Consider the following 26119-nt stretch of genomic DNA (forward strand, 5'->3'; position numbering starts at 1 on the left):
GGCATGTTGCTTGGTGGTATAGTACTTATCTGTGTCATGTGTAAGAAACCAACCTACCTACCTTTCTTCGTTTATTTTGAAAGACAGATTCTCAATTCCTGGCTGCCCTAGAGTTCACCATATGGACTAAATTGGCCTCCCAATTCAGAGACCCACTTACCTCTGCCTCCCAAGTGTCAGAATTAAAGCCGTGCGTCACTATGCCAGGTTGTGAAGTCTTCTTATAACTGCAAGGACTATAACAACCAAAACAGTATAGTAAATACACCCATCAATAGTAGTCATTATTTTCACTTTTAAGTTTTATGTGCTGTATGTAATTATGCTGTATTTTTACATAATTTTTCATATGGCAGGTTTCCTTGCATCAGCAACATTACAGGTATGAGTAATGGCTTTGTGTTGTAAATGGCATTATTAAGCAACAGGGATTTAGAAGAATCGTTTAACACACAGTATAGTCGTGCGTTCCAAAAGACTGATTTTGTCTGGCAGTCACAGTAATAATAATCCAAGAAATTATGTAATGGAGCTGAAATTAGGTTAAATTAGGAATTCACATAGAGAAATCCTGCATTGACATTAATCAAAGTAAATGAATATTGCAAATAATAAATTTAATATGAAATACAGAGATAAACTCTCAGATCTAACTATTTTGCACAATCCAGAAAATAGCTGATTTGTACTTGAATATTTGAATGTAATGTGTGGTTTGGTTGTCAGCATAAGGATTTTGTTTTAGATGTTAAAATACTGTTAGCAATGGCTTGAAAAAGTGCTCACTACTGGGAGATAATAAAATACTGAAGAGGGCTGGAGAGATGGCTCAGCGGTTAAGAGCATTGCCTGTTCTTCCAAAGGTCCTGAATTCAATTCCCAGCAACCACATGGTGGCTCACAACCATCTGTAATGAGGTCTGGTGCCCTCTTCTGGCCTACAGGCATACACACAGAACATTGTATACATAATAAATAAATAAATAAATAAATAAATAAATAAATAAATAAGTAAGTAAGTAAGTAAGTAAATAAATAAGTAAATAAATAAGTAAATAGATAGATAGATAAATAAATAAATAATTTTCACGGTATTTAAAAAAATACTCAAGAGATAGATGATATGAAATTGGTTGGGAATTACTACCATTAGCCTTTTTCCTAAGATGTTATAATTTGACAATTAGATAGCCAGAAAGAAATGAGGTGAGGGGTGCTGGAGAGATGGCTCAGAGGTTAAGAGCACTGGCTGCTCTTCCAGAGGTTCTGAGTTCAATTCCCATCAACCACGTGATGGCTCACAACCATGTGTAATGAGATCTGATGCCCTTTTCTGGCCTGCAGACATATATACACAGAGAACTGCATACATAATAAATAAATAAGTAAATAAATAAATCTTTTTAAAAAATGAGGTGAGGACTTAAAAAAAATTCAATTATTGGCTGGAAAGATGGCTCAGAGGTTAAGAGTGCTGACTGTTCTTCTAGAGGTCCTGAGTTCAATTCCCAGCAACCACATGGCGGCTCATGACCTTCTATAATGAGAACTGGTGCCCTCTTCTGTTGTGCATGCATGTATGTATGCAGGTAGAACACGGTATATATAATAAATAAATAAATTTTTAAAAATAAGTTATTGTGGGGTGTGTACATCATTATATATACCCACATGAGGAATAACTTCATGATTTGAACACGCCTAAAAAAACTATATCCTTATTACATGGTAAAACCTTTGAGATCAAAGATTGTTTCTCTTTGATCTTTAGAGAACCAGAACTTTGAGCCCAATATGCGACAAGTTCCCAATATTTGAAGGAAATGCAGCTGTAGCCTAAGTGATCCATGTTTCCAGGAATATGTTGCTTTTAGACCTCAGTATACTGAAATCCTGACCTTGAACCTAATTAAAACTATTTTACCAGTCATAAGGAAAATATTACAATCTGCCAATGCTCCTACTGTTTTAATCAATCAAGCACATACACTATTACTGTAAGTGAAACATTAAAATATGAAGCATTCTGTTACCCATTTACAACTTCCTATCACCTTCTCATGAAAGCAGACTGCATTTTCCGACTACCAGGAGGCTCAGCAGGCAGAAGCCCTTGTTTACAAGCCTAACATCTGCATTCATCCCTAGAAACCATGCAAGGGTGACTGAAGAGAACCTTACTGCTGACTGCTCCTATGGCTTCCGCATGTCTGTGTGCAGCTCAAAGGATCAATCACTTGCTTGTAATACAGCAAGCGGTGTAAAGTGAGATTAGAGTTGATAGTTTGTTTGTTTTTGTTTTTTGAGACAGGGTCTCCCTGTATAGCCCAATCTATCTATAGAACGGGCTGGCGTCAAACTAAGAGAAGAGATCTACTTGCCTCTGCCTCCTAAGTGCTGGGATTAAAGGTGTGTGCCACCACACCCAACCAACCATTCTTTAATTTTTTAAATGGTTGAGTCTAATTGAATTTGCCTTTTAGGTTTACTAGGAAAATTAAATAATTTAAGTTGGTGTCTGTAATGTATATATTTAATAAATATTAGTTGTTATAATTAGCATGCCTCCACTATAATTTTTATAAAGTAACTTTAGGGGAAGAACCAAGAGATTTTTATATTTAAAAGGAAACGTAATATTTACTTGACAGATATGTTAAGCACTTACTTGAGGAACACTGGAGACAAGAGAGGCTCCCTGGCAGAGAGTACACATATTTAAAATCCTAATCATGATTGTTTCTTAAAGAAGAAAGCACAGAGTAAATCTAGTAAGGAGTTAAACTTCCTTGAAACCTGTAGCGTGAGTAGGAATTAGGAAAGCAGTGGTTGGCAATAAACTACATGAGGTAAAATTAACAGAATTTCAAAACTCAATGAGGTAGAAAAGATCCTTTGAACAGCAAAAATAAGGCCAGTGAGGAAACGAAAAGGAGACAGGGATGGCATGAAAGCAGTCTAGAGAAAGTAGGAAGGGTGCCTGGACTTCTTTGAGCTTCATAAAGGGGCTCTAATTTGATCCTGTGTTCAACAATGTCCTTGTGCTTAAAGGGCTATGTGGTAGGTGAGGAGGGATGAGAAGAATATTCTAACGGATATTTTCCTTCCTTCCTTCCTTCCTTCCTTCCTTCCTTCCTTCCTTCCTTCCTTCCTTCCTTCCTTCCTTCCTTCCTTCCTTCCTTCCTTCCTTCCTTCCTTCCTTCCTCTTTTTTTAGTTCAAAAGCGTTCTGTAGACTTAAAAGAAACCATTATAGATTTTTTTTGAGTTAATCAGAAAAAAATGAAAGTACCCCCCTTTTCTTGTCAATTCCTATATCTTTCTTGCTTTTAAAACTACATGATTCTTTATTTTGTTGGTCACAGCATGTATGTCACGTGCATATGTACATATATACATGCAGGCAGAACATCCATAAACAAAGAAATCTTAAAATTTAAATTAAAAACAGCTGTTCACTTGAAAAATTAATTCTAGTCACTATGGAAATAATGACTGAAACATTACATATTAACTATAGTGTTGGTGAGAAAGTAGAGGACTTGGTGGGAATGTAAAATACAACGACCACCTGGAAAAAAGAGCTCAACAGTTCCAGGACAAGTCAAATATATATCTACCACTGGACAAGCTCACTTTTTTGATCAATCGTTTGTACAATTGATGATGCTGGAGATTGCTGTAAAACAATTGATGATGCTGGAGATTGCAGTTCACTTTTAGGGAGAAAAGAGAGCAGGCACTAAGTGCGTAGTTTTTTCTTAAGCCAGAAATAGATTTGTATAAGAAATAATTTGACCTTTGTTTGGAGAACAGATTGAATTGTGGGAATAAATAGAATCAAGCAAGATTGACAATAGTGTGGATTTTCATATAGTTTCCACAGTGTCTTTTTACTTGTGTAAAAATTTCCTCACTGAATCATCACATTCTGCAGGATAGATGACTTATTTTAGGACAGGAAACTGATGCTCTTTTTTTTGGAGAACTGTCCCAAAATTGCAATGCTTTATCCTCTAACTTTATCCTACTGCCTCTTAAGTATGAAATGAGTTCAGATTTCCTGCTTTTTCTTTCTTTTGTATACAGTGAGGCGCCTTGCTCAGGCTGGATGCTGATGTAAGAACTGATCAGCAGTTGGGTTTTGACATGTATTTATCCTTGTATGGATGATTCTAATGGGACTAAGAAGGGGAGATTAGGACAAGGGTACTCCAGCAACTTTGAGAAAAGAAAGTGAACTGTTAGTATGTCAGAACTATTGTTGTAGTTAGACAGGGCTTAATGGATTATTAAGTTTGTCTTAGCAGCCGGGTATCTGTTGTATAATATAAATTACAGTTTCAGTAACATAAACTTCATACTGTGTTCTCAGAAGAGCCTAAGGAAGCAGCAGTTAGGTTGAACTTGATATTGCATAATCTGTTGTAGTAAAGTAAGTACAAACAGTGACATTAATTTATTCATCTTCAGTTTAATCAAAGCAAATTTATTTTTATCTCTTTTTAGTTGGAAGATGCTGGCTCAAGTAGTTTAGATAATCTACTGAGTAGATATATCTCAGGCAGTCATCTACCCCCACAGCCTACAAGTACCATGAATCCTTCCCCAGGACCCTCTGCTTTATCACCCGGATCTTCAGGTAAAACAAACAGGGATATTGCTTCATTCCTCTTAACACCTTCAGGTAGGGGTGGAGGAGTGAAGGCTGCCTCCTGGTATCTGTATTTAGGTAAAAACAGCAACAAGAGGGAGGTGTGTGTGGAGATACATCATATGTATATACACTTTACACACATGATGTACAGAGGATGGAAAAGGATAAGAAATCCTCTTAGGGAATTGGCTCTCCTGATTATTTTTCTGGGCTTTGGCAAGCCCAAAATCTGCAGGGCATTTTTGCAAGCTAGAGACTCAGGGAAGAGTTACTTTACAGTCTATAGTGTAAAACTCAGAAGTGGACTGAAAGGAAGGAGTAGTTTCAACTTTTCAAGGGCTTCAACTGGTTAAATGAGGATCACTTGGATTATGATGGATAGTTTGCTTTTCTCAAGGTTTGTTGACTTTTCTTGGTTCGTTTTCCAAATACGCATGCATATATGGTGGGTTTTTTTTTCATTTTGTTGTTTGTTTGCTTTTTGTTTTGCAAAACAGGGTTTCCCTGTGTAATAGTCCTAGCTGTCCTGGGACTCGCTCTTGTAAACCAGGCTGACCTCAAACTCATAAAGATCTGCCTGTCTCTGCCTCCCGAGTGCTTGGGATTAAAGGTATATGCCACTACTGCCTGGCTGAGGTAAAGATTTTTACATAAGGTATATTAACATTTTTTTTAATTATATCGTTGAGTTTTAGTGAGATTCATTTTTTCAGGATGTTGAAAAAGGATGAATGCCTGATTGGTGTGTGTGCCATTGTAGTATCAGCTCTCAGATGGAGGCAGTGGACAGTTGAGGATTTAAGGCCAGTTTGGGCTGTATAATGAAACACTGTCTCACTTTTCTAAAAAGAGTAAAGGACTATATATAGTCTAGTTTGTGATGTGAAGAAATGATAACTTTCTCAATCTACTACTTCTTGCTTTGGGGCAATACTTATAAGATACTAAGGCGAGTCTGGATTCAGCTGGAAGAAGCTGGTTGGTGTCTGCTAATCATATTTGCCATCTCTGACTTTACAGCTGTCTGTGATTTACAAGAGTCTCTGAGTCAGACTGTATTGTCTGAATGTTCTAATCCTCAATCTGACTTTTGTTTTTTAGGCTTACCCAATTCTCACACACCCGTGAGACCCCCTAGTACATCTAGCACCGGCAGTCGAGGCAGGTGAGTTTTTTTTTTTTTTTTTTTTTTTTTTTTTTTTATGGTATTATGTTACTTACAACTTTTTTCTTAAGAAAAATTTCAAATGTGGTTAATAAAAGTAAACTCATTTTTTATATACTCAGTTTCAATAGTCAGTACATTAATTATACCCAGTCTTCTTTCCTTTGTACTCTTTTCCATTCCCTTTTCTGGTTTATTTGAAACAAAGCTCAGAAATTAAGTCATTTTACTTGTGAACTATTCAGTATTGTTTAGGTCCAGTTAATTAAGTTACCAATTTATCCACATAAATGCTTTATTTAAAACAAAGTATTTCTTTGAACCACATTTAAATAAACCCTATACACTGTCATCAACAGATTGGTTTGTATAGGTGATCAGTTTAATTTTTTTTCAGATGTAGAATTTTCTCTTGTAGATTTCTAATTCTCTCATTGTTTTTAATTTGCTTCCCTTTTTGTCAGTATGGGCAGTTTAGAACATAGGTTTGCAGGTGTGGGGGCTTGTTAGAGAGGTAACGCAGAATTTAAGAGCCATTTGACTCTTACATCCATGTTAGGTGACTCCAGCTCTAGCCAAATCTACCACTTCCAGCTTTTGAAGGCACCTAAGTCGGGTGTATGCGTGCACACATACACACAGGTGCACACACACTTAAAAATAAGCCTTAGAAATAAGAAATTTAATAGAGCATGTTTAATTAGGAAGCAAGAATACTTCATTTGTAGTATTGTGTGCTTCCATTGGGAACACTTTTTTTTTGTTTTGGTTATGTGTGGTTTGTGTTCATATGGGCAGTGTATGTGTGTGGAGGCCAGAGGTCATGTAAGATGTCTTGTTCACTTCTTCACCTTACATTTTGAGACAGTCACTGGACCTGGAGCTCAGATTTGGTTACTGGCTGACCAATGAGCTCTTCAAATTTTCCTGGTATGTGTGTGGAGGGGCGTGTTTATGGGAGTAACTTCTTCTGCCATGTAGGTTCTGGAGATCAAATTGAGGTTGTTGAGCTCTGTGTCAAGTATCTTTACTGGTTGAAAAGTATTGTTTTGATAATTACTGTTTTAGAATGTTTCTATAAAAAAACCTTGTCAGTTATTGAATTAAGGGACAGCAAGATAAATTTTTTTTTAAATTTATTTATTATGTATACAATATTCTGTGTGTATGGCCAGAAGAGGGCACCAGACCCCATTACAGATGGTTGTGAGCCACCATGTGGTTGCCGGGAATTGAACTCAGGACCTTCGGAAGAGCAGGCAATGCTCTTAACCTCTGAGCCATCTCTCCAGCCCCAAGATAAATTTTCTTTATTGACTTTTGTAATGAATTGATTTTCAGGTTCCTTCAGTAGTGTTCCAGGAGTTTGACTATTGTACTTTTTTTTTTTTTTTTTTTGATTTTTCGAGACAGGGTTTGTCTGTGGTTTTGGAGCCTGTCCTGGAACTAGCTCTTGTAGACCAGGCTGGTCTCGAACTCACAGAGATCCGCCTGCCTCTGCCTCCCGAGTGCTGGGATTAAAGGCGTGCGCCACCACCGCCCGGTCTGACTATTGTACTTTTATGAATTTACTTATTCCAACACACTTTTAATGTTTTTCTTGGTATTAAGAGCATTCATTACTTCTAAACTGTTCGTTTTTTTTTCTTCAGCCTTTGAATAGAGCTAAGAAATAGGTTTTTAAGATTAAACAGTGAATACATTCTTTTCACTGTTTTGTACTTTGTTTAATTTAATACAATATGAAGTTTTAACTAAGATATTAGAGAATTGGGGTTTTATATGTGTATCTATTCTGAAAGCTTTTCCTATTAAACTACTTGGTTGGACTTTTTTTTTTTTTTTTGAATATTCGAGACAGGGTTTTGCCGTAGTTTTTGGTTCCTGTCCTGGAACTAGCTCTTGTAGACCAGGCTGGCCTCAAACTCACAGAGATCCGCCTACCTGTGCCTCTGAGTGCTGGGATTAAAGGCGTGCGCCACCACCGCCCGGCTTGGTTGGACTTTTTAGTACTTTGAATAACCAGTGCTTTCAGACGAAAGATAAACAGTGAAAACTTCATTCTGAGTAGCTACACTAGTCTTTTTTTTTTTAAATTTAATTTAATTTAGTTTTATGTGCATTGATGTTTTGCCTGCATGTATGTCTGTTTGAGGGTATTGGATTACTTGGGATTGGAGTTATAGACAGTTGTGGCTGCTGCGAATTGAACCTGGTCCCCTGGAAGAGAAACCAGTTCGCTAACTGCTGAACCATCTCTACAGTCCCTAGCTATACTAGTCTTATTTACTTTGCTCAGTGGTGAATTGTTTTTGTTGTTTGTGCTTTATGTAAAACCTTTAACCACATATCTATATTCTCCACTTTCATTTATATTGATTCTAGTAAGTTTGTATCAGGTTGTTTGCTATTTATTGCTCTGTTCTTCCAGTCATCCCCAATAAATCTGAAATAATCTTTCTTTGTGAGGCTTTCTTTACCGCTTGTGCTGATGTTGTATTCTTTAGATGTTTGAGATGCTAGTGTTGGAACTATTTCTATAAAGAGGCACAATCATTGATGTTTTATGCTACAGGTTGAGCATCCCTAACACGGAATTTGCAATACTCCCAAAATGCAAGCACTAGCTTGATGCTCCAAGTGGAAAATTCCATAGCTAATCTCACATTACAATAGGTTGCAATCAAGTTGCTGAGTGTACTTAAAATATTGTATGAAACTACTTTTAGGTTGTATATGTAAGAACCATAAATAGATTTCATATTTATACTTGAGTCATATCCCAACTCATCCCGCTCTGTATTTGTAAATATTTCATAGTAGGAAAACATGTCTGAGAGGTAATTGTCTACTATCTTTAATAATAGTACTTTCATTTTATTTATGCTTTACGATCAAATGCGGCTTTTGTTTCTTATTAGCTGTGGATCTTCAGGAAGAACTGCTGAGAAAAGTCATAGTTTCAAATCTGATCAGGTGAAGGTCAAGCAAGAACCTGGGACTGAAGAAGAGATCTGCAGCTTTTCAGGAGCTGTGAAACAAGAGAAGACAGAGGATGGCAGGAGGAGTGCCTGTATGGTAAGCTCCCTAGGCTCTGAGAAGACGTAGGTCACAGTGCTTATCTTCCGTCGTGCTAGGCATATCTATTTGTCTTTAAATTCCTAATTCTGACACAAGCTAAGCATCTCTTTTTCACTTTCTGCTCTTAAGAGTCAGCTACAATTAATCAGAAAAGACTTGATTGCATTAAGTATCACTTGATATTATCTTGAAGTTTATATTTATGCTAATGCCATGATGCTAAATTATGTTCTAATAATGGTCTCCTTGTACACATAGGATCTTAAGGCCACAAGAGAACCTTAACTGTGGTCTGTAACCTAGGAGCTCAGCACTAAGATAGTTAATATAAAAGAAGATTGTTGATCAAAGTCTTTGTGATAGATTTTCTTTTTGTCTCATAGTAACCATTCTAGAGTTTCTTAGATGAAATAGTTTATGCAGTTTATAAAACAGTGGAGGAAAGTTCAAACCTATATTCATTTATTTCATGCTTTATTATTCTTCTTGCCCAGGCTTTTTACTTTTCTGTGTTATTGACACATAGGAATCTCAATGTATTATGTTCACTGTGATGTATGGATTAAAAAGCTACAACCTTAGTTAGATGTCTATAACAATGTCATCATCTTCTCAGCTAAAACTCTTAGTTTAGAAAGTTCCCAAATGATATATTAATACTCACTGATAAAACTTCCTAGATTTTCCCCATGTTATTGTCCTTAACTTTAGGTAACCAGCATTCTTTTCCATGACATCAACTTTTTCTTTATTCCACATGTAAGCGACTGTCTCTGTTCACTCATCTCCATCCTGTTGTCATAATGGTCAGGATTTTATTCCATTGTACAGATGTACATTACTTTCATCCACTCAGCCACGATTCACACATAGATTTCTCTGATTCTTAGCCACTGTGAGTATGATAACGCATGTATGGCAGTGCAGATGCTTCCTCGAAATATGAATATGATGGCTAGGTCACATAGCCCTATAGTCATTGATTTCTACTTCAGGGAGTTACTCATGGCAGATAGCGATATTTTTCACTACTTTTCAGATGTTCTATAATTTTTATTAATTCTGAATATTTTGATAGAGTCTGGGAAAATTTCTATATATAAGATCGTGTCACCTGTAAATAGTGACATTATGAATTCTATTCTACTTTGCACGTCTTTTGACTGATTGTCATGGCTAAGAATTCCAGAAGTATGTTGACTTAAGGTAGTTGATGTGAACATCTCTTTATTTTTTCTCTTTTAGGAGCAAGCTTTTAGCTTTCCCCATGAAACATACAGTCTATTAGATTATCATGAATTTCTTTTGTTTTGTTGGAATGCGTTTCTGCTATACTTAACTTACTCACTACTTTCCGTTCATCATGGGATATTGAACTTTATTTTTTTTTTTAATGTTTTAAAGGTGAACCTATGAACTTTATGTTCGTTACTTTAACAGGGAGTATCCTGTTTATTGAGTTGTATATTAGACAATATTTGCCTTCCTGTGATGAATCCTAACTGAAGATTCTCAAAGGCATTGTTAAGTTCAGTTTGCAGTATTTTATTTGAGGATTTTTACATATGCTCACCATGGTTTTCCTCCTTTTGTTGATACTGAGTTTGTTTTCAGGGTTATGCTGTCATTTTGAGAGTGTTTGAAAGATCATTTCCTTTTCTACTTTTTGGTAACTTGAGCATAATTAGTATTATTTCTGCATTTGCTCACTCGAACCACATAGCGGAGCCATCTGGTGCCAGGCTTTTTTTTTTTTTTTTAAAGGAAACATTTTATTGCTTATTCAAATATCTTTTTTTGTTATTCATTCTTTCTCACCTCTATTTCTTTATGATTCAGTCTTATTGCAGTTATTTGCCCAAGAAGTAGGCATTTATTCTAAGTTACCAAATTTGACAAATAGGCTTCAAATTTCTGTGATAATGGCAATGTCTCCCTTTATAACTTTGATTTTATTTGAATCTGCTGTATGTTTTGCTTAATCTAACTGAATTTTTTTTTTTACGTTTTTGAGAAGATAGCTATTAATTGTTGCTATAACCATTACATATTTTACATTTGTCTTATTTATTTTCTCATCTTTATTATTTCATTTCTTTTACTGATTTTTTTCTTTTGTGGATATATATACACACACATACACTATGATAATAGCTTAATAAATTTAGAGATGCTATGGAACAATCTTTGTACAGTGTAAATATGTATTGGTCTCAATATTAGTAAAAAGCTGATTGGCTAGTAGCTAGGTAGGATTTTTGGAGCAGAGAGAATGCTGGGAAGGAGGGTGGAGTTGGGAATGTCACTAGGAGATGCAGCAGGAGGAAGACATACTGGAGGATAGGTAAAGCTACGAGTCACATGACATAAATTAATAGAAATGGGTTAATTTAAATTGTAAGAGCTAATTAGTAATAACCCTGAGTTATTGGTCAAGTATTTATAATTTAAAAAAGGAAAAAAAAAGTGTCCCCACTGAAGAGGATGATCTGGTAAAAGATCTATTTTACATTGCCATAATCTTGCATTAATTGAATAATATATGTGCCAAAAGAAAGTATAAAATACTTCTCAAATGCTATATAACTGATTTTGATTAGTAAATTGTAATAAGTTCTTTGTAAGAAAAGTATGATTGTTAGTTAATTTCTCAATCACTGGGCTGGAGAGGTGGCTCAGAAGTTAAGGGCATTGCCTGCTCTTCCAAAGGTCCTGAGATCAATTCCCAGCAACCACATAGTGACTCACAATCATCTGTAATGAGGTCTGGTGCCTTCTTCTGGCCTGTAGGCATACACACAGACAGAATATTGTATACATAATAAATAAATAAAATATTTTTTTAAAATTTTCTCAATTACTGTGTATAATGGTTAAATTTCCAAATTATCTGAGTGAACCAATATTAGAGGGACCAAACCCTGAAAAATCATGTTAGCATATGTCAGCAATTTTTTTATATTCTTTTGTTTCACTAATATGATTTCCGGAAGAATTTTTATGTATGTATTTTAATTAACCTTAATGTATATACATATGTGCTGTATTACAAGTAAGGATTAAATGATTTTCTAAAAATATTTGTCTTTGTTTTCTCGTAGTTGAGCAGTCCTGAGAGTAGTTTGACACCACCTCTTTCAACTAACCTCCATCTAGAGAGTGAGCTGGATACATTAGCAGGCCTGGAGAACCATGTGAAAACAGAACCTACAGATATGAATGAAAGCTGCAGACAGTCAGGACTCAGTAGCCTGGTCAATGGGAAGTCTCCAGTGCGAAACCTCATGCACAGGTCGGCAAGGATTGGAGGAGATGGCAATAGCAAAGATGATGACCCGAATGAAGACTGGTGTGCGGTCTGCCAGAATGGAGGGGATCTGCTATGCTGTGAAAAATGTCCGAAGGTCTTTCATCTTACTTGTCATGTTCCAACGCTTCTCAGCTTTCCAAGGTACCAGGGAAAGAATTGATTTGTAATCCTGTTATTCTCACATCTAAAAGTCTAGCAGAAAGTTGTTTGGGCTTTTCTCATAAAAACCCATTTTAAAGCTCAAACTTTTTCACTGCAAAAACCAGCAGATAATGAGGCTGAGAATATGTAGCCCAGTGGTGGAGCATGTGCCTAGTATACATAAGACCCCCTGGGTTCAATTTCAAGCATTAAGATGGGGGGGAATAGCTAAATAGTGCCAGGATAGTTTTTTGGTTTTTCTTGGTTTTGGTTTTTTGTTTTGTTTTGTTTTTTTATTGTATTACGTATCTAAATTTTACCAGGTGTGATTTGGTAATGATCTAGTAAAGAAGATGGTTTTTAAAAATTATTACATATTTATGTGTATGTCTGTACACACGTGCATACATACACACGTGTACGCGGCTGTTGTGGAACATGTATGGGGGTCAGAGATCAACTTACAGAAGTCAAGTTTTCCACTCTATGGGTTCTGGGAAATTGAACTAATCATCAAGCTTGGTGGCAAGGACCCTTAGGTTCTAAGCCATCTTACCAGCTCCCTCTCCCCCTCTCCCTCTCCCTCTCCTGTCCTGGAACTTACTATGTAAACCAGGCTGGCCTTGAACTCACAGGGCTCTACCTCTTCTGTCTCCCTGATGCTGGGATTAAGCTAAGATTCTGCCAGTATTCAAAGGCAGACACTTAGGGAGGAATATAAAATATTGACAGATTCTATATAAAACTCCTAGTATTAGGATTTGTTTATCTACTTATATTAATATACCTCTATTTATCTCTGTATATTTATTTATATATAGACAGGGAATAAAGCATATGAACAAATAATTTGTGAAATTTATAATTTAATAGAAATTCTGATTTTAAAAACTATACTTTATTTGAGTTAAAAGTTACAGGAATATATATGTTTGTGCTTACCTGTATGTGTTTGTATATACAGGTTTTTGAGTGGCTCTGAAAAAGACTGTTATCTGTGTGTGTTTAATACACTATATTACTTATAGTGTGTTAATTTATAGTATATTTATGTGTATATAGAATATTTTAAAGCACATACTCTATACGGTTTATTTGTATGTATGCCCGTTGTATGGGGAGGTGCATGTATAGGCCAGAGGACAGCTTTGAGTGTTGTTTCTTCTTGGCTCTTTGACCTACTCAAAAAGCTCGGCTTGCTAGCCGGTATGCTCCAGGGTTCCTCCATCCCTGTCCCCCCTGTGATGGGTGTTACAGGTGCCAACTAGGTCTTTGTGCTTGCAAGAAAGTAATTCTTCCTGTCCCAGAATTAGAACTATCCGGTATTTTTATGTAGGAACTGATCATTGACTTTGTGACATGAACAGACTAGTGTTTAATGTTTAATTTTCTAGATTTCCAGAAGGAAATCAATTGATGTGTCATTGGGAGGAGTTTTTGGAGAATTTATTGTGCAAGTTAGAGATTTAACAAATACATAAACTTCTTTTCTCTACAAAATTGGAAATTAGGGAAACTAGAGACTTACAGCTAAGGACTTGTCTTCTCCAGAATAGACTTTGTTGTGATTCGTGGAGTAATTGCCTTTTTCCTTGTTCAGTGGGGACTGGATATGCACGTTTTGCAGAGATATTGGGAAGCCAGAAGTTGAATACGATTGTGATAATATGCAACACAGTAAGAAGGGGAAAACCGCACAGGGCTTAAGCCCTGTGGACCAAAGGGTAAGTGTTGAGGCTGACTTGTTAATAGTGATTTTGTGGTTGCTAGCCTATGTATGTAGGTGCTCCCTCTCTCACCCATGCAGTGTACAATCCCTACCCTTGAGTATTGTGCACATTACCTGGTACGTTTTGTATCATGTGGTGTACCAAGATTTTTTTAAAATGTAGCAGTCTGTGACTATACTGCCCTGGCTGGGCTTGAATTTGCAGTAGCTCTCCTTTGTGAGTGCTCAGGTTACAGGTTTATACCATCAGGTCAGACTTCATACTTAGTTTATTTCAACTAAGATCCTGATTTCTGATCCTCTCCCTCCAAAATGATAGCAAATGCCAGGCGAATAATTCCTTTCTCAGTGTTCCCAGTCACTAAATGGGAATACTGTTCACCTCTATTGTTGGGACCAGAAACCTGTGAGATAAAAAGTCAAATGTGATTATAATGCCATTTTGCTTTAGCTCCCCACTATTACCACCCTAACACATTCATAATTTCTTACGTGGACTATAGCACAGATAATAAAAACCAAAGAGACAGATGTTGGAGTTCAAGTTAAAAGATGAGAGAAGCAAAGCAGCCAACCACTAAAAACCTTTTTTCTCTGCTAACTCTTCAGACTGAAGAGAGACAGTTCCTGTCTCATCCCGTCTTTATTCTTCTCTAGTGCTCTTATTAAAAGCATGCACTACACTGCCCAGCCTCTATGAGTGCAGTGTGGCTGCTGGGATTAGAGGTGTGTGCCACCACTGTATGAAACTAGTAGACCAGCTTTTTACTCTGATCTTCAGACAAGCTTTATTTTTTAGATCATAAACAAAATATCACTATATTTCACCTTTTTTGTTGGGGAACAGATGTAGCATGAATAATAACCCAGAGACAGATATTGGGGTTCAAGCTGAAAGATAGAGAAGCAAAGCAGTTAACCACCAGAGAGCTCTTTCCTCAATGAAATCTTCAGACTGAAGAGAGAGTTGTGATAATTTTGTGATAATTTACTTGTTCCTTCTCTTGCCCTTTTAATCTGTTTTTCTGTATTTAAGTAATGTTCTTTTTCTTTTTTTTAAAAAAGGTAAATTTATCACTTCATTGTTTTATTATTCTTTAATAGCTTCCCATGTTAAAAATGAAACTCAAAGTCTTTTCATTCAAACTTTTGAATCTCAGCCTGATTTCTATTGACCAAATACCTCTTATGTAGTTCTGTGGTCATCACAATTAAATTTGGCTCTAATCTAATACTCGAATATCTAATACTTAGAAAATCCTTCTGTGAAGAGAAGGAATGTGTTTGGAATATAGAAACTAATGCTAGACAAAGTTTTAAGTAAGTATAAAACTACTAATATAACACATTTTAGTATAATAGTTTACCTTATAAATCTTGTAAGTCAGCAATGGTGAGAGAGTGGTCACAAATTTTAGGTCAAGTCTGGTCTACATAGAAGTTCTAAACCAGCCAGAGCTACATAGTAAAACTGTTTCTCAAAAAGGATAAAAGAATGAGTGAAAAGAGAAGATTTTTTAAAATTGGATTGAAGAGAGTTTTTGTACATTTTGAACTGAGTGGAATCTTTGACAAACAGGAATTCTTGTTTTTGCCTGCCTTAGAGAATTGCACTAGGTACCAATGGTGAAAATTTTTTACTCATTTACTGTAAGTTGTTTTTATGACTCATATTTCTGTAACTATGAATAATAGATAAATTGCCTTAGTTCTATTAAGAATATACTTAATTAAAGTAGAATAGAACATAGTTTCAAAATTTAATGGAAAGCAAAATTATTTTTTGTGATCTATTATATAGAAGGCACTGTTCAGTTTGTTGTAATACTTTGTAGCTATATTCTCCAAAATATCTTGCCAGACCCCCCCCAAAAAAAATTGTCTCTTTTTTCTTTTGGGGATCAGAAATGTGAACGTCTCCTACTTTACCTCTATTGTCATGAATTAAGTATTGAATTCCAGGAGCCTGTTCCTGTTTCGGTGAGTTGCATGCTTAGTATTATCCTGGTAAAGAAATCTAACACACAGTATGGGCTGTGGCTTAGACAGATCTTCTTCAGTAAGTTGCTTAAGTACTCTGTGACTCAATAGCTTCTGATAACTTCTCCAACTTTAAGAACTCAATTGTTAAGTTATGTATATTTGTAGGTCTAATACGATGTTTTGATCTACATACAAATTGAAAGAGTTAATCAAATTAACACACCCATCATTACCTTAACTTTTTTGTGATGAGAATGGAATGTCAAACTCCTTTAAAGAATTTTGAACTATGCAGTGTATCATTAATGTGATTTACATGTAAGTCGGGCAGTAGATCAATAGAACTTTTACATCAGCCTAACTGAAGTTTTCTGTTCTTTGGGCAATGTCTTCTTTTCTTTCCTTGTCTTTCATTATAGACTCTAATCACCTTTTTCCTTTTTTGGGGTGGCGGGGGGCTGTCCTGGAATTTGTAGAGTTCTTTCTCTGCCCTCCTCCCCCACTGCTGAGATTAAATACTTTGTAAACACCTTTTTAAAAAATAAAACAAATATTTTAAAACTTAAAAAAATTACTATTCTGTTAAATTTATTTTTATGTATATGGATGTTTTGTCTGCATATATATTTGTACAATATGTGCATGCCTGGTGCTTGGGGGTAACCAGAAGAGGGCATTGGAAAACTTAGGACTATAGTTAGCAACAGTTATGAGCTGTTGTGTTCCTGGGAATGGAACTCAGGTCCTCTGGAAGAGTAACCAGTGTTCTTAACTACTGAGCCATCTCTCCAGCTCCTAAAATACTGTTTTTATAATTTAAAAAAATTATGTATATGAGATCCACTGGGCCTCTGCCTTTGGAGTGCTGGGATTAAAGACGTGTGCCACTATTATTCTTTTTTTTTTTAAATTTATTTATTTATTAAAACCACTATTATTCTTAACCTTATTGAAATATTTAGAAGATTATATAAAACAGTATAAAATGTTTATATAAATAGTATATAACATTGCTAACGGTCTCTTGTTTAATTAATATATATGTGTATTGGTTTGGGAAATTGAATCTAGACTTCGTGTTAGGCAAGTTTTCCACTATTGAGCGATGTCCTCATTCAAAAATTAGAACCTTATTAGAGCTAAATGGATATAACTTTTTATTTGTTAAAATTACAGTTTGTTAGATGTTATTTGTTGCTAGTGCTTGGGTAGCTGGTACTACCCAAGGGTAGGAAGATAGCAATTTTGAGGCCAGCCTGGCCTTATGCAAAACACTTTACCCTGTCTTTTAAAACAATAAAAATAAAAAACATTGTGTGTATGTTGCTCTGATAGAAACTTTTTTATTTCTACATTCTCCTTTTAAGGTTGACATAAGGGAAATAATTTTGATGAGAAGAACATTGGACCGGGGACAGACAGTTATTCTTTTAGTTCCTTCCTCTCCTCCTCTTCTATTTTTCTTTTCTCTACAGGATCCTGCCTCTAACTCTAGAGAGTTAGGATTACAAGTGTGAACTACCACATTCCATATCAGCTAACTTTATAACTGAGAACACAATTTTCTGCCTTTCGTTTCTAATTATATAGTAGAAATACTATTTTATTTATGAGTCTGTGCCTGCTATGTTCCAGTGTTGCTCATAGAGAAAATAAATGTATAAATGTTAGTTGAATAAAAGTGTATGGATGAATTTTTCGCAGTGACTTTGCCATTTGAAAGTCCTCTTGATGCAAATAGTTAAGATTGAGAAAAGACAACTACAATATTTTGCATGTTAGTGGTTTTGTGTTGATTCTACTGGAGACTTGGAATAAAGACTTTAAAATACTACAATTTAGAATACAAGCTAGAGATTCTCACTGCCTTAGTAGTATAAAATGTGCTATATGCACTTGTTAGCTACTTGTTGTTGAATGTCACCATGTTAACAGACTATTAAATAGTAGTTGACCTGTTTACTAAATAGGCTAAGAAATGAATTTTAAAAGCACAAAAGATTTAACAAATGGAAAGTGTCTTGTACAGGTACTAATCATCAATTCTAGAAAGCCCTTTTATTTTAAGTTTAGGGGTTTCACAATAGAAAATAATTCTCTAGTCTTTTCATGAAGTATTCAGATAGCTTTTAAGCTCAGTATGGTACTGCTACCAATGTGGTAGATGCTCCGGAGACTGAGGCCAGCAGGAGCTAACTGCATAGTAGACTGTCTCAAAACAGTAGCCGAAACCCTAAAGCAGTGTTACAGTGTACACTTACATCTCATGGGTAGAAAACTTGCAGCCAAAGGTGGGGTCAGAACACTAAATGCAAACCTTCCTTCAGTGTTCCTGAAATTCTTTGAGAGGTGAGGATGTCTTCTGCAACACTGTGCTCTAACCATAACATTAATATACTTTAAAAAATTTTTCTTTCTCCTTTAAAAATTTTAAATAAGTACCTAATGAGCTAGATATGACTAAGTTTTGAAGGAGGCAGTTTCTGCTAGTTGCTTTGTCTCGTTCATATTTATTAATGATAGGACCTTTGGAACTTCCAGTAGCCATGGAAACCACATATTTTGCAGTAAGATTTGGTATTCAAGATTCGATTGGGCAGAAAACTTGAAATATATTTGCTGTACCACAAATATAATCAATATGCTGTACATTTTCAAATTAAATAGTTTGATATTTTGGAGAATTCTGACCTGCCACGATTTATTTTATAGATACCAAACTACTATAAAATTATAAAGAAACCAATGGATTTATCGACGGTGAAAAAGAAGCTTCAGAAAAAACATTCCCAACACTACCAAATCCCAGATGATTTTGTGGCTGATGTCCGTTTGATCTTCAAGAACTGTGCAAGGTTCAATGAAGTATGTTAGCTTCCAACTTATAGAGTATTCATTGGCTTGTTAGTTTTCCTTTGCCTGGTTATTTGGTTTTTGTTTTTTTTTTCCTGATGAAAGAATATCCTATTTTGTTTTTTTGTTTCTTGTTTGTTTTTATTTCTTATTTTTACTTTTTTTTACTTTATAAAAAACAAAGCTTCATTCTATAAGAGTGAAATTTCATTTTATTTTCCGCTCCAGAGAAGAAAGTTTATTATTTATAATTTGGAATGTATTCTTAAATATGAGACACTACGAGTGTTCTTGAGTATCCTTTCCTAAGGGAACTGTGGTTGAATATAGAATGTAGTCTGAAGTAATTTGGTGGGATATGATTATGTATGCCCACATTTGGGGCACTTATGGGAAACCTACAGTGCCTATGTTTAGTTCCATCACTGGCCACATAAACAGAGTGCTAAGACTAAACTGAATACCCATTGAATAATCGCTCCAGTATGTAATCATGAGGGTTTGGTTTCTGCAATGAGACTTTCGTTAACTTTACCTATTTCTTGGAAGCTAAAGATATATTACCCATACCTTAAGAACAAAAATGTAACAGATAATCTCAGTCAAGGGCATACTTTGGAATAAAGTCAAGTTTGTTATTGTTATAGAGGATTTTCATTATAGGAGAAGAAAATGGTCTTAGATAAGAATCCAATTCTACCGACAGCTGTCTCTAGAGGCATCCAGGAGGTGCCTTAATACTCAAGCCAAAGTCCCTATGATTTTTGCCTCAGAACAAATCAGTAAAATCTTACTTCATATTACAAGCTATAAAATCTAGATTATTTTTGCCTTTTTTAAAAAATAGGTTATTTTGAAATGGATATATTATTGTATACTATCATTGACAAAAAGACACATTCTGCTTATTTTATTAAGAGTTAATTTGTAGGCCAGGCATGGTGGAACACACCATAATTCTAGCACTTGGGGAGGCAGAGGCAGGCCGATATATGCTAGTTTTAGGCCAACCTGGCCTATATAGAGAGCAGTTCCAGGACAGCCAGGGCTGTGTAGGGAGACCCTGTCTCAAAACAAAAAAAATTTGTGATAATGTATTGCCATAAGATAAAATTCTGATTATCCTGACAAAAAAATTAATTTGTGATAATGTATTGCCATAATAAAGATAAAATTTTGATTATCTTGTGGAAAGTTTGGCTGTTTTTAAAATAGCATTTCTTTTAATATTTGTTTTGCAAATACTTTCGCAAATAAGTCTTCAGATCATTTCCTACTAAAATTGACCTCAATAATTTGGAATGGAATTGTTATTGAGGTTTCAAAGTAACTTTATTAACAATTTTGTAAAGAGTTTCCATGTTCTATAGAGTTTTAGGTAGCACTTAACCTGGTTTTAGCACTTTGTTCTCCCTAGTATGGCTGACTTTCGTCACCAATCCTATACAGTTTCTTAACTTTAGAAAGGATTATAATTTCCCTTTTTTTTTTTTTGACTCTGGTATCCTTTTTAGATGATGAAAGTTGTTCAAGTTTATGCAGACACACAAGAGATTAATTTGAAGGTAAGCTTTTCAGACCATGCAAACTTGGTGAAGGAATATGCATTATCAGTAGGTGACTATTCCTGTCTTTTGCTTGCAGGCTGATTCAGAAGTAGCTCAGGCAGGGAAAGCAGTTGCGTTGTACTTTGAAGATAAACTCTCAGAGATCTACTCAGACAGGACCTTCGCTCCTTTGCCAGAGTTTGAGCAGGAAGAGGATGATGGTGAAGTAACGGAAGACTCTGATGAAGACTTTATACAACCTCGCAGAAAACGCCTAAAGTCAGATGAGAGACCGGTGCATATAAAATAAAATAACGTGGACTTAATCAGTTGTTTTTAAAAAGAAAGAAATAACAGAAGAAGGAAACAAAACAAAACGCCCTTTTATTTAAGTGTTACTGGAATATCCTGTGTACAGTGGGTACCTCCTTAAAGAAGCTGGTAGCTTTCATACAGTATTAGATTGAAATAATGGACACAGAAAACATTCTTGTCAAGAAATGGGGAGAGAGCTCTGCAACTTTTAAGTAAGGAGCAAAGTCAGACATGAAAGAGTTTGACGTTTTGTTACAAATGAGGATGGTTCTCTGACTGTTAGAAACTTAAATGATCATGTGTGTTAATTGGTGCAGGATGCTGAGTCAGGCGAGGCTCATGTTGCATCATTGTGTCTCTGCTAGAGCACACAGTTACTCAAACAACTTATAAGTCTCCTCCTACACAGACACAAATGGGTTGTTTTCTGGTTAAAAATCGAGTAGATCATATTCCACTTGAATGTCACTAAAGATGCGTTGAATCATGCCACTGTATTTTTTCTCATTTTGATCTATTGGGCCTTAGTTTTTAAATTGGTTTAAAGAACTCAAATGTAGTTTTATTTTCTACTTAGATATAGGGTCTAGGAACATAACTTGATATCTGATAGTCAGCTTCAGTGGTGTTCTGAAATGAATATGGTAACTTCAGTAGTGGATCATACAGATTTATGGAAATCATTTCCAGAAAACCCTTCTAAACAATTACACATACTGGTCAGATCATCTGATCATGCAGTTAGTTATTCCCTCAAAAGGCAGAACATTTATTTCAAAATTTTCTGTACATGTAAATTAGATTGAGAAGGTGACAACTGACTCTCACCCAGTCTTTCTTTGTACCAGTTTCCAGTAGACCACTATTGGTAAACAGAAATCTGTCAGCTACCAAATGTGTACAATTTTCTGTATTTCACTTTGTCTTATTTGTAAATAGTGAGCTCAGACTTCTGGCAGATCAGCAACATTTGCTGAGCCTGTTTTTTAAGCTAATGTGTATTCTTACTAATGTTCCTATCAAGAATGGATTTGTAATATATGCTGTCTATTTCTAATGTTCACATTCATATTTTGAGGTTCTATCTTATTTTAATAGAGAACAGACTTCTCAAAAAATCTTCAGAAGCAGCTTATTATTGAAATATCAAAATATTGAAATAAACCCGGTGGGGTTAGATTACTCATCTGTCCACCAAGTGGGACGTGTGCATGGACTGGGGGCTTTAAATGACTTAGAAGATACTTGTAAGTAAATCCTGAGAACGAGCCAATCCCCATGTGAATGGTAGTTGGAGTACACCCAGCTTTGTTTACTGCCTGATGACAGGAGTAATACCTGAAGCAGATAGACCAACTCGATCTGGTTTATTTTCTCCTCTTCGTTGTGATGCTCAAATCAAGTGTGCTCTAGACTGTGTGCGCATCTCCGTTGGATTAAAAGTTGTAGTCCTACTTCTGTATGGACACAGTAGAATTACAAAGTGACCAAAGTAGAATCAACATCAGAAGCGTTTCAGGTGTCAGCAGATGTGTGGCAAATCACTTGCCTCTTAAAAAAATCAGTTTAAGCAGTTCAGACTATAGACGTACTCAGAAAACTATTTGACTTAATTGTCGAAGAAGTGAATATTTTTAGTGTGCATTGAATCAAATAAAGTGCTCTAAAGAAATTATTATACAGATTCCTTTGGGTTTTTCTTTTCTTAACAAGGGATGTGGGTAAAGAGGAGTATGATTTAGGCCTTATACTGTTCCTAAACAATATTGATCACACCACTGGCTTCATCTCTTGGCTTCCTTCTAGCTTTTCTTTCCTTATAAATTAAGGTTCATTTTAAAAAATGCTCCAAACTGATTTATTATTTTATTGAAGTTTCAAGTTCTGTTTTTGTTTGTTTGTTTGTTGCTTTTTCGAGACAGGTTTCTATGTAGCTTTGGTGCCTGTCCTGGAACTAGCTCTTGTAGACCAGGCTGGCCTCGAACTCCCAGAGATCCGCCTGCCTCTGCCTCCTGAGTGCTGGGATTAAAGGCTGCGCCACCACCGCCCAGCTTGTGTTTTTTTTTTTTTTTTTTTTTTTTTTTTAATGAAGGGACGAAAATTTATTTTTAGAATGTTTTATTTATACCTATTTTTCTCTTTTCTTTGATATCCATGATTCTGATTTGTATATATATATCTAAGGGCATATTTTTTGGCAAGTGGGGGAATAGGGGCCTAGCTTCATTTTGTGCCGCTTCTGAGCCAGTGTTTTGTATTTGTTTTTCATATTAATTCTTTACCATATTCTTAGTAATAAGTTATAAATAAGCTCTGTCAAGTGGGTGCAGATTTTAAGCAAATGTTCCCCACTAAAGCCATTCTCGTGTTACATGGGAGTTTTTTTTTCTCTTTGCTTGTTTTAAGACCATCCATTTAGAAGCTTCCATTTCTGTTAGCAGAGATACCCCTACTGCTGAGGAATTAATTTGTTATCCACAAGCCACTCTTAAGTGATATTCACACTAACTTTGATAAAGCGCTTCTGCACACTGATCATTGTGTTTCCAGGCTGTTTAGCTTTAACGTATGTATGGTTTAAAAGTATAAAAACTTAAATTCTTACTCAAATTATCTCATATTTCCCTGTTTATATTTTTAAAATGTAGAGTGTCTTTTAAGTCCTAGGTGCAGATGCGATAACTCTGTTTGTATTCTTTGATAGAGCCTCTGTCTCAGATATGGAAAAGAGGTCACACGTCGATTCCTTTAAATCCTTCAAAGCTCTTGATGAATTTAGGGTTACTTTTCCCATGAGAGAACTAAGCATAAATGTTTCTCAACCCGTTGTACTGGCCTTAACTTACCTATCTCAGCACTGACTCTCCACTGCTCAGCTGACAAAGGAACTGCTTTATCAGGGTGGTGTGCGAGGGCTCTAGAGTCTGGTCAGATTATCAACCTTGCTCTGAACAAACATCAAACTGTTACCATGGAGCTATGCTAAAATTGCTCACCTGCTGAAATTGCCCTCTTTGGAATCAACAGGTTGTGTTTTTGTTGTGTCCCTCCACCCCCTACACACACACACTTTTGTTTCTTACTCGGAATTTTTAGTTTATTAAAAAGTCAGTTCTCATTCCTTGTTATAATAGGTTTTGGAATTTTTTAGTTAATCCAAAGACATAATGCTTTAAAGTGTGCAAATTACAGATTTGTCAATTACCTCAGCAGATATCCTGCCATGTAATTATTAGTAAACCAACAGATTCAGAGGTCTTCCGACTATGCCCTTGGGTTGTGGTTTACCACGATGTAATTAAACCGTTTGCTCTATCCAAATTGGGGAGTAGATGCTGTAGGTCTCCCCCCTTAGCCTTTACATCTGGTACCCAGCCTCATTCACATATAGCACATTAGGTACAAAAATTGGTTTCTTGTAGCCAGAATTAGATTGAATCATTAAGTACTTTAATAAAAATGTAAGAAAATAAACACGCTAAGTCCCTGAATTAAAACAGCTTCTTTGGCTGGGGAGATGGTTGGTAAGTGGAAAGTACTTGTTCCCCAAGCATGAGGTTCTGGGTTTGCATCCCCAGCACCAATATAGAGGTGGCCACAGTAGTGTGCACCTGGAAGCCCAGTGCCGCTACAGCAAAATGGGAGGTGGAAGGTGAGGACTAATACCTGGAGCTGTCCTGACCGCCACACACACCCTACACACCTCCACATATACCCTCATGTACAACCTACGAGCTTACACACCTCCCCCACACATGCACCCTAGCATGTGTGCCCTCACAACATGAGCGTATACACCTCCACACATGTCCTCACACACAATAGTCAAGCATACACACCCTATTTGCCTCTACTAATAATCTGCTGAAGGTGATTAAGAGTTTCAAGATGTATTGCAGTTGGATTGTACACCTGGCCTGGATTAACTTACTTCTTCCAGTTAATGCTTCCTTGATAAAGCAATAATGCTGCTTTGAGTCTGTTGCCTAATAGCATGTCATAACCCTCCCCTGGATGGTGATTTTATAGGAAAGTTTGTATGCATATCACCCAATCTATCTTTTAAAAAAATTAAGAAATTTAAATGTATGCTGGAAGTAATGACAATATATTGTGGCATTTTATTTTAAAAAATTGGGGAAAGTTGCATATTTTTTTAAAAGTAGCTGTTTGAGTAAAAAAAAAATTGATGGTACTTTTTTAAGGAAAAAAATTTATATGCCACAGTTTACATAGACATTTCCAATGTCAGCATTTACTCTTGGGTATAACAGCTTCTTTACTGGCTAAATGCATGTTTTACTTGGTCAGAAGTGCATCTCTCCCATCTTAGTTACTTCTGTTTCCTTACATGACCCTTTATATATTTTTATTGTAACTAAATTATCTTCAAAAGTAAGTTGGGTATATTTGTTAAAACTGCAGAATGTATAGAATCGAGGTTCTCCCTTTTCTAGTGTTACTTAAAAACTGAAAACGATACTGTGTGACATTGAACAGATCCCAATGGAGGCACCAAAACGATCTTGGAGTGCCGCAGTACTCCATTCAGGCATGGCCCAAATTTCATTCGTAGGAATGAAATGCACGTCTGCTCCTGACCTGACAAATGTAGGCATTTACTATGTTTTAGAGCAGTGAAACATGGACGTAAGCCTATAACACAAGGTGTGTGCAGTTAGAAAGCCTGCACACAAGGATTCAAGTCACAGCCTTACTAGTTCCTTGCTTCCAGTATTTGAACTGGCCCTCCCCTCATTACTACTATTTTTGCACATAGTTAACTATCCTTCAGAATGATTCTTTAAAAAGTGCTGTTTCTGTGGTATTGTATTCTCTAAATGGTCATATTTAATTTTTTAAACAAGGTTACAATTTCTTATTGTTCTGTTCCTGTGTTTTTGCTGCCGTGTAATAAAAGAAAGTTTTTTCTTTTCGTGGTTATTTAATACATTAGCTGCTTGTAAATAATTCTTGTTACAATGCTCTGGAATGTGTTGTAGAAGTTGTATTAGATTAGTTTGAAGCCTTGTTTAAAAACCACATTGTTTTGGTTATTTCTATTAAATTAGAAAATTGCAAAAGTTTTCAAATGAATTTCTTTTCTTTTTGAGACTTAATTGCAATTCACTAGACACAGATGCTTAAGAGATACAGCCCTACCTTGAAGGTTTTCGACTTAGAATAATGGTGTTGTGATCAGTATTGACGCACAAGACCTATGAGTGAGTCGCATAAGTAGTTTTCAAGAAAGGGAGAGGTGGTGGTGGTTTGGCAAGAGATAAGGATAAATTGGGTTTAGCCATCAGGAAGCCATAGACAGCATGAGTGGTTCAAGAT

At 35.8% G+C, this 26119-nt stretch overlaps 1 protein-coding gene across 2 annotated transcripts in view; it reads left to right on the forward strand.

Moving 5' to 3' along the window:
* Positions 1–25847, forward strand: part of Trim33 (tripartite motif containing 33) — a 96733-nt gene extending 70886 nt beyond the window's left edge. Inside the window, exons 12-20 of one of the 2 annotated variants that reach the window (XM_057793120.1) lie at positions 4508–4640; positions 5757–5820; positions 8742–8898; positions 12003–12352; positions 13953–14076; positions 15987–16061; positions 18777–18929; positions 20432–20482; positions 20562–25847. In XM_057793120.1, coding sequence (XP_057649103.1) covers positions 4508–4640; positions 5757–5820; positions 8742–8898; positions 12003–12352; positions 13953–14076; positions 15987–16061; positions 18777–18929; positions 20432–20482; positions 20562–20774 — 1320 coding nt within the window. In that variant the 3' untranslated portion in view covers positions 20775–25847. The remainder of the gene's footprint in view (positions 1–4507; positions 4641–5756; positions 5821–8741; positions 8899–12002; positions 12353–13952; positions 14077–15986; positions 16062–18776; positions 18930–20431; positions 20483–20561) is intronic. The other variant, XM_057793121.1, reaches the window with a different exon arrangement.
* The last annotated feature ends 272 nt before the right edge of the window (positions 25848–26119 follow it).

This window comes from Chionomys nivalis, chromosome 18, assembly GCF_950005125.1.
Source record: "Chionomys nivalis chromosome 18, mChiNiv1.1, whole genome shotgun sequence".
NCBI classification, from domain to species: Eukaryota; Metazoa; Chordata; class Mammalia; order Rodentia; family Cricetidae; genus Chionomys; species Chionomys nivalis.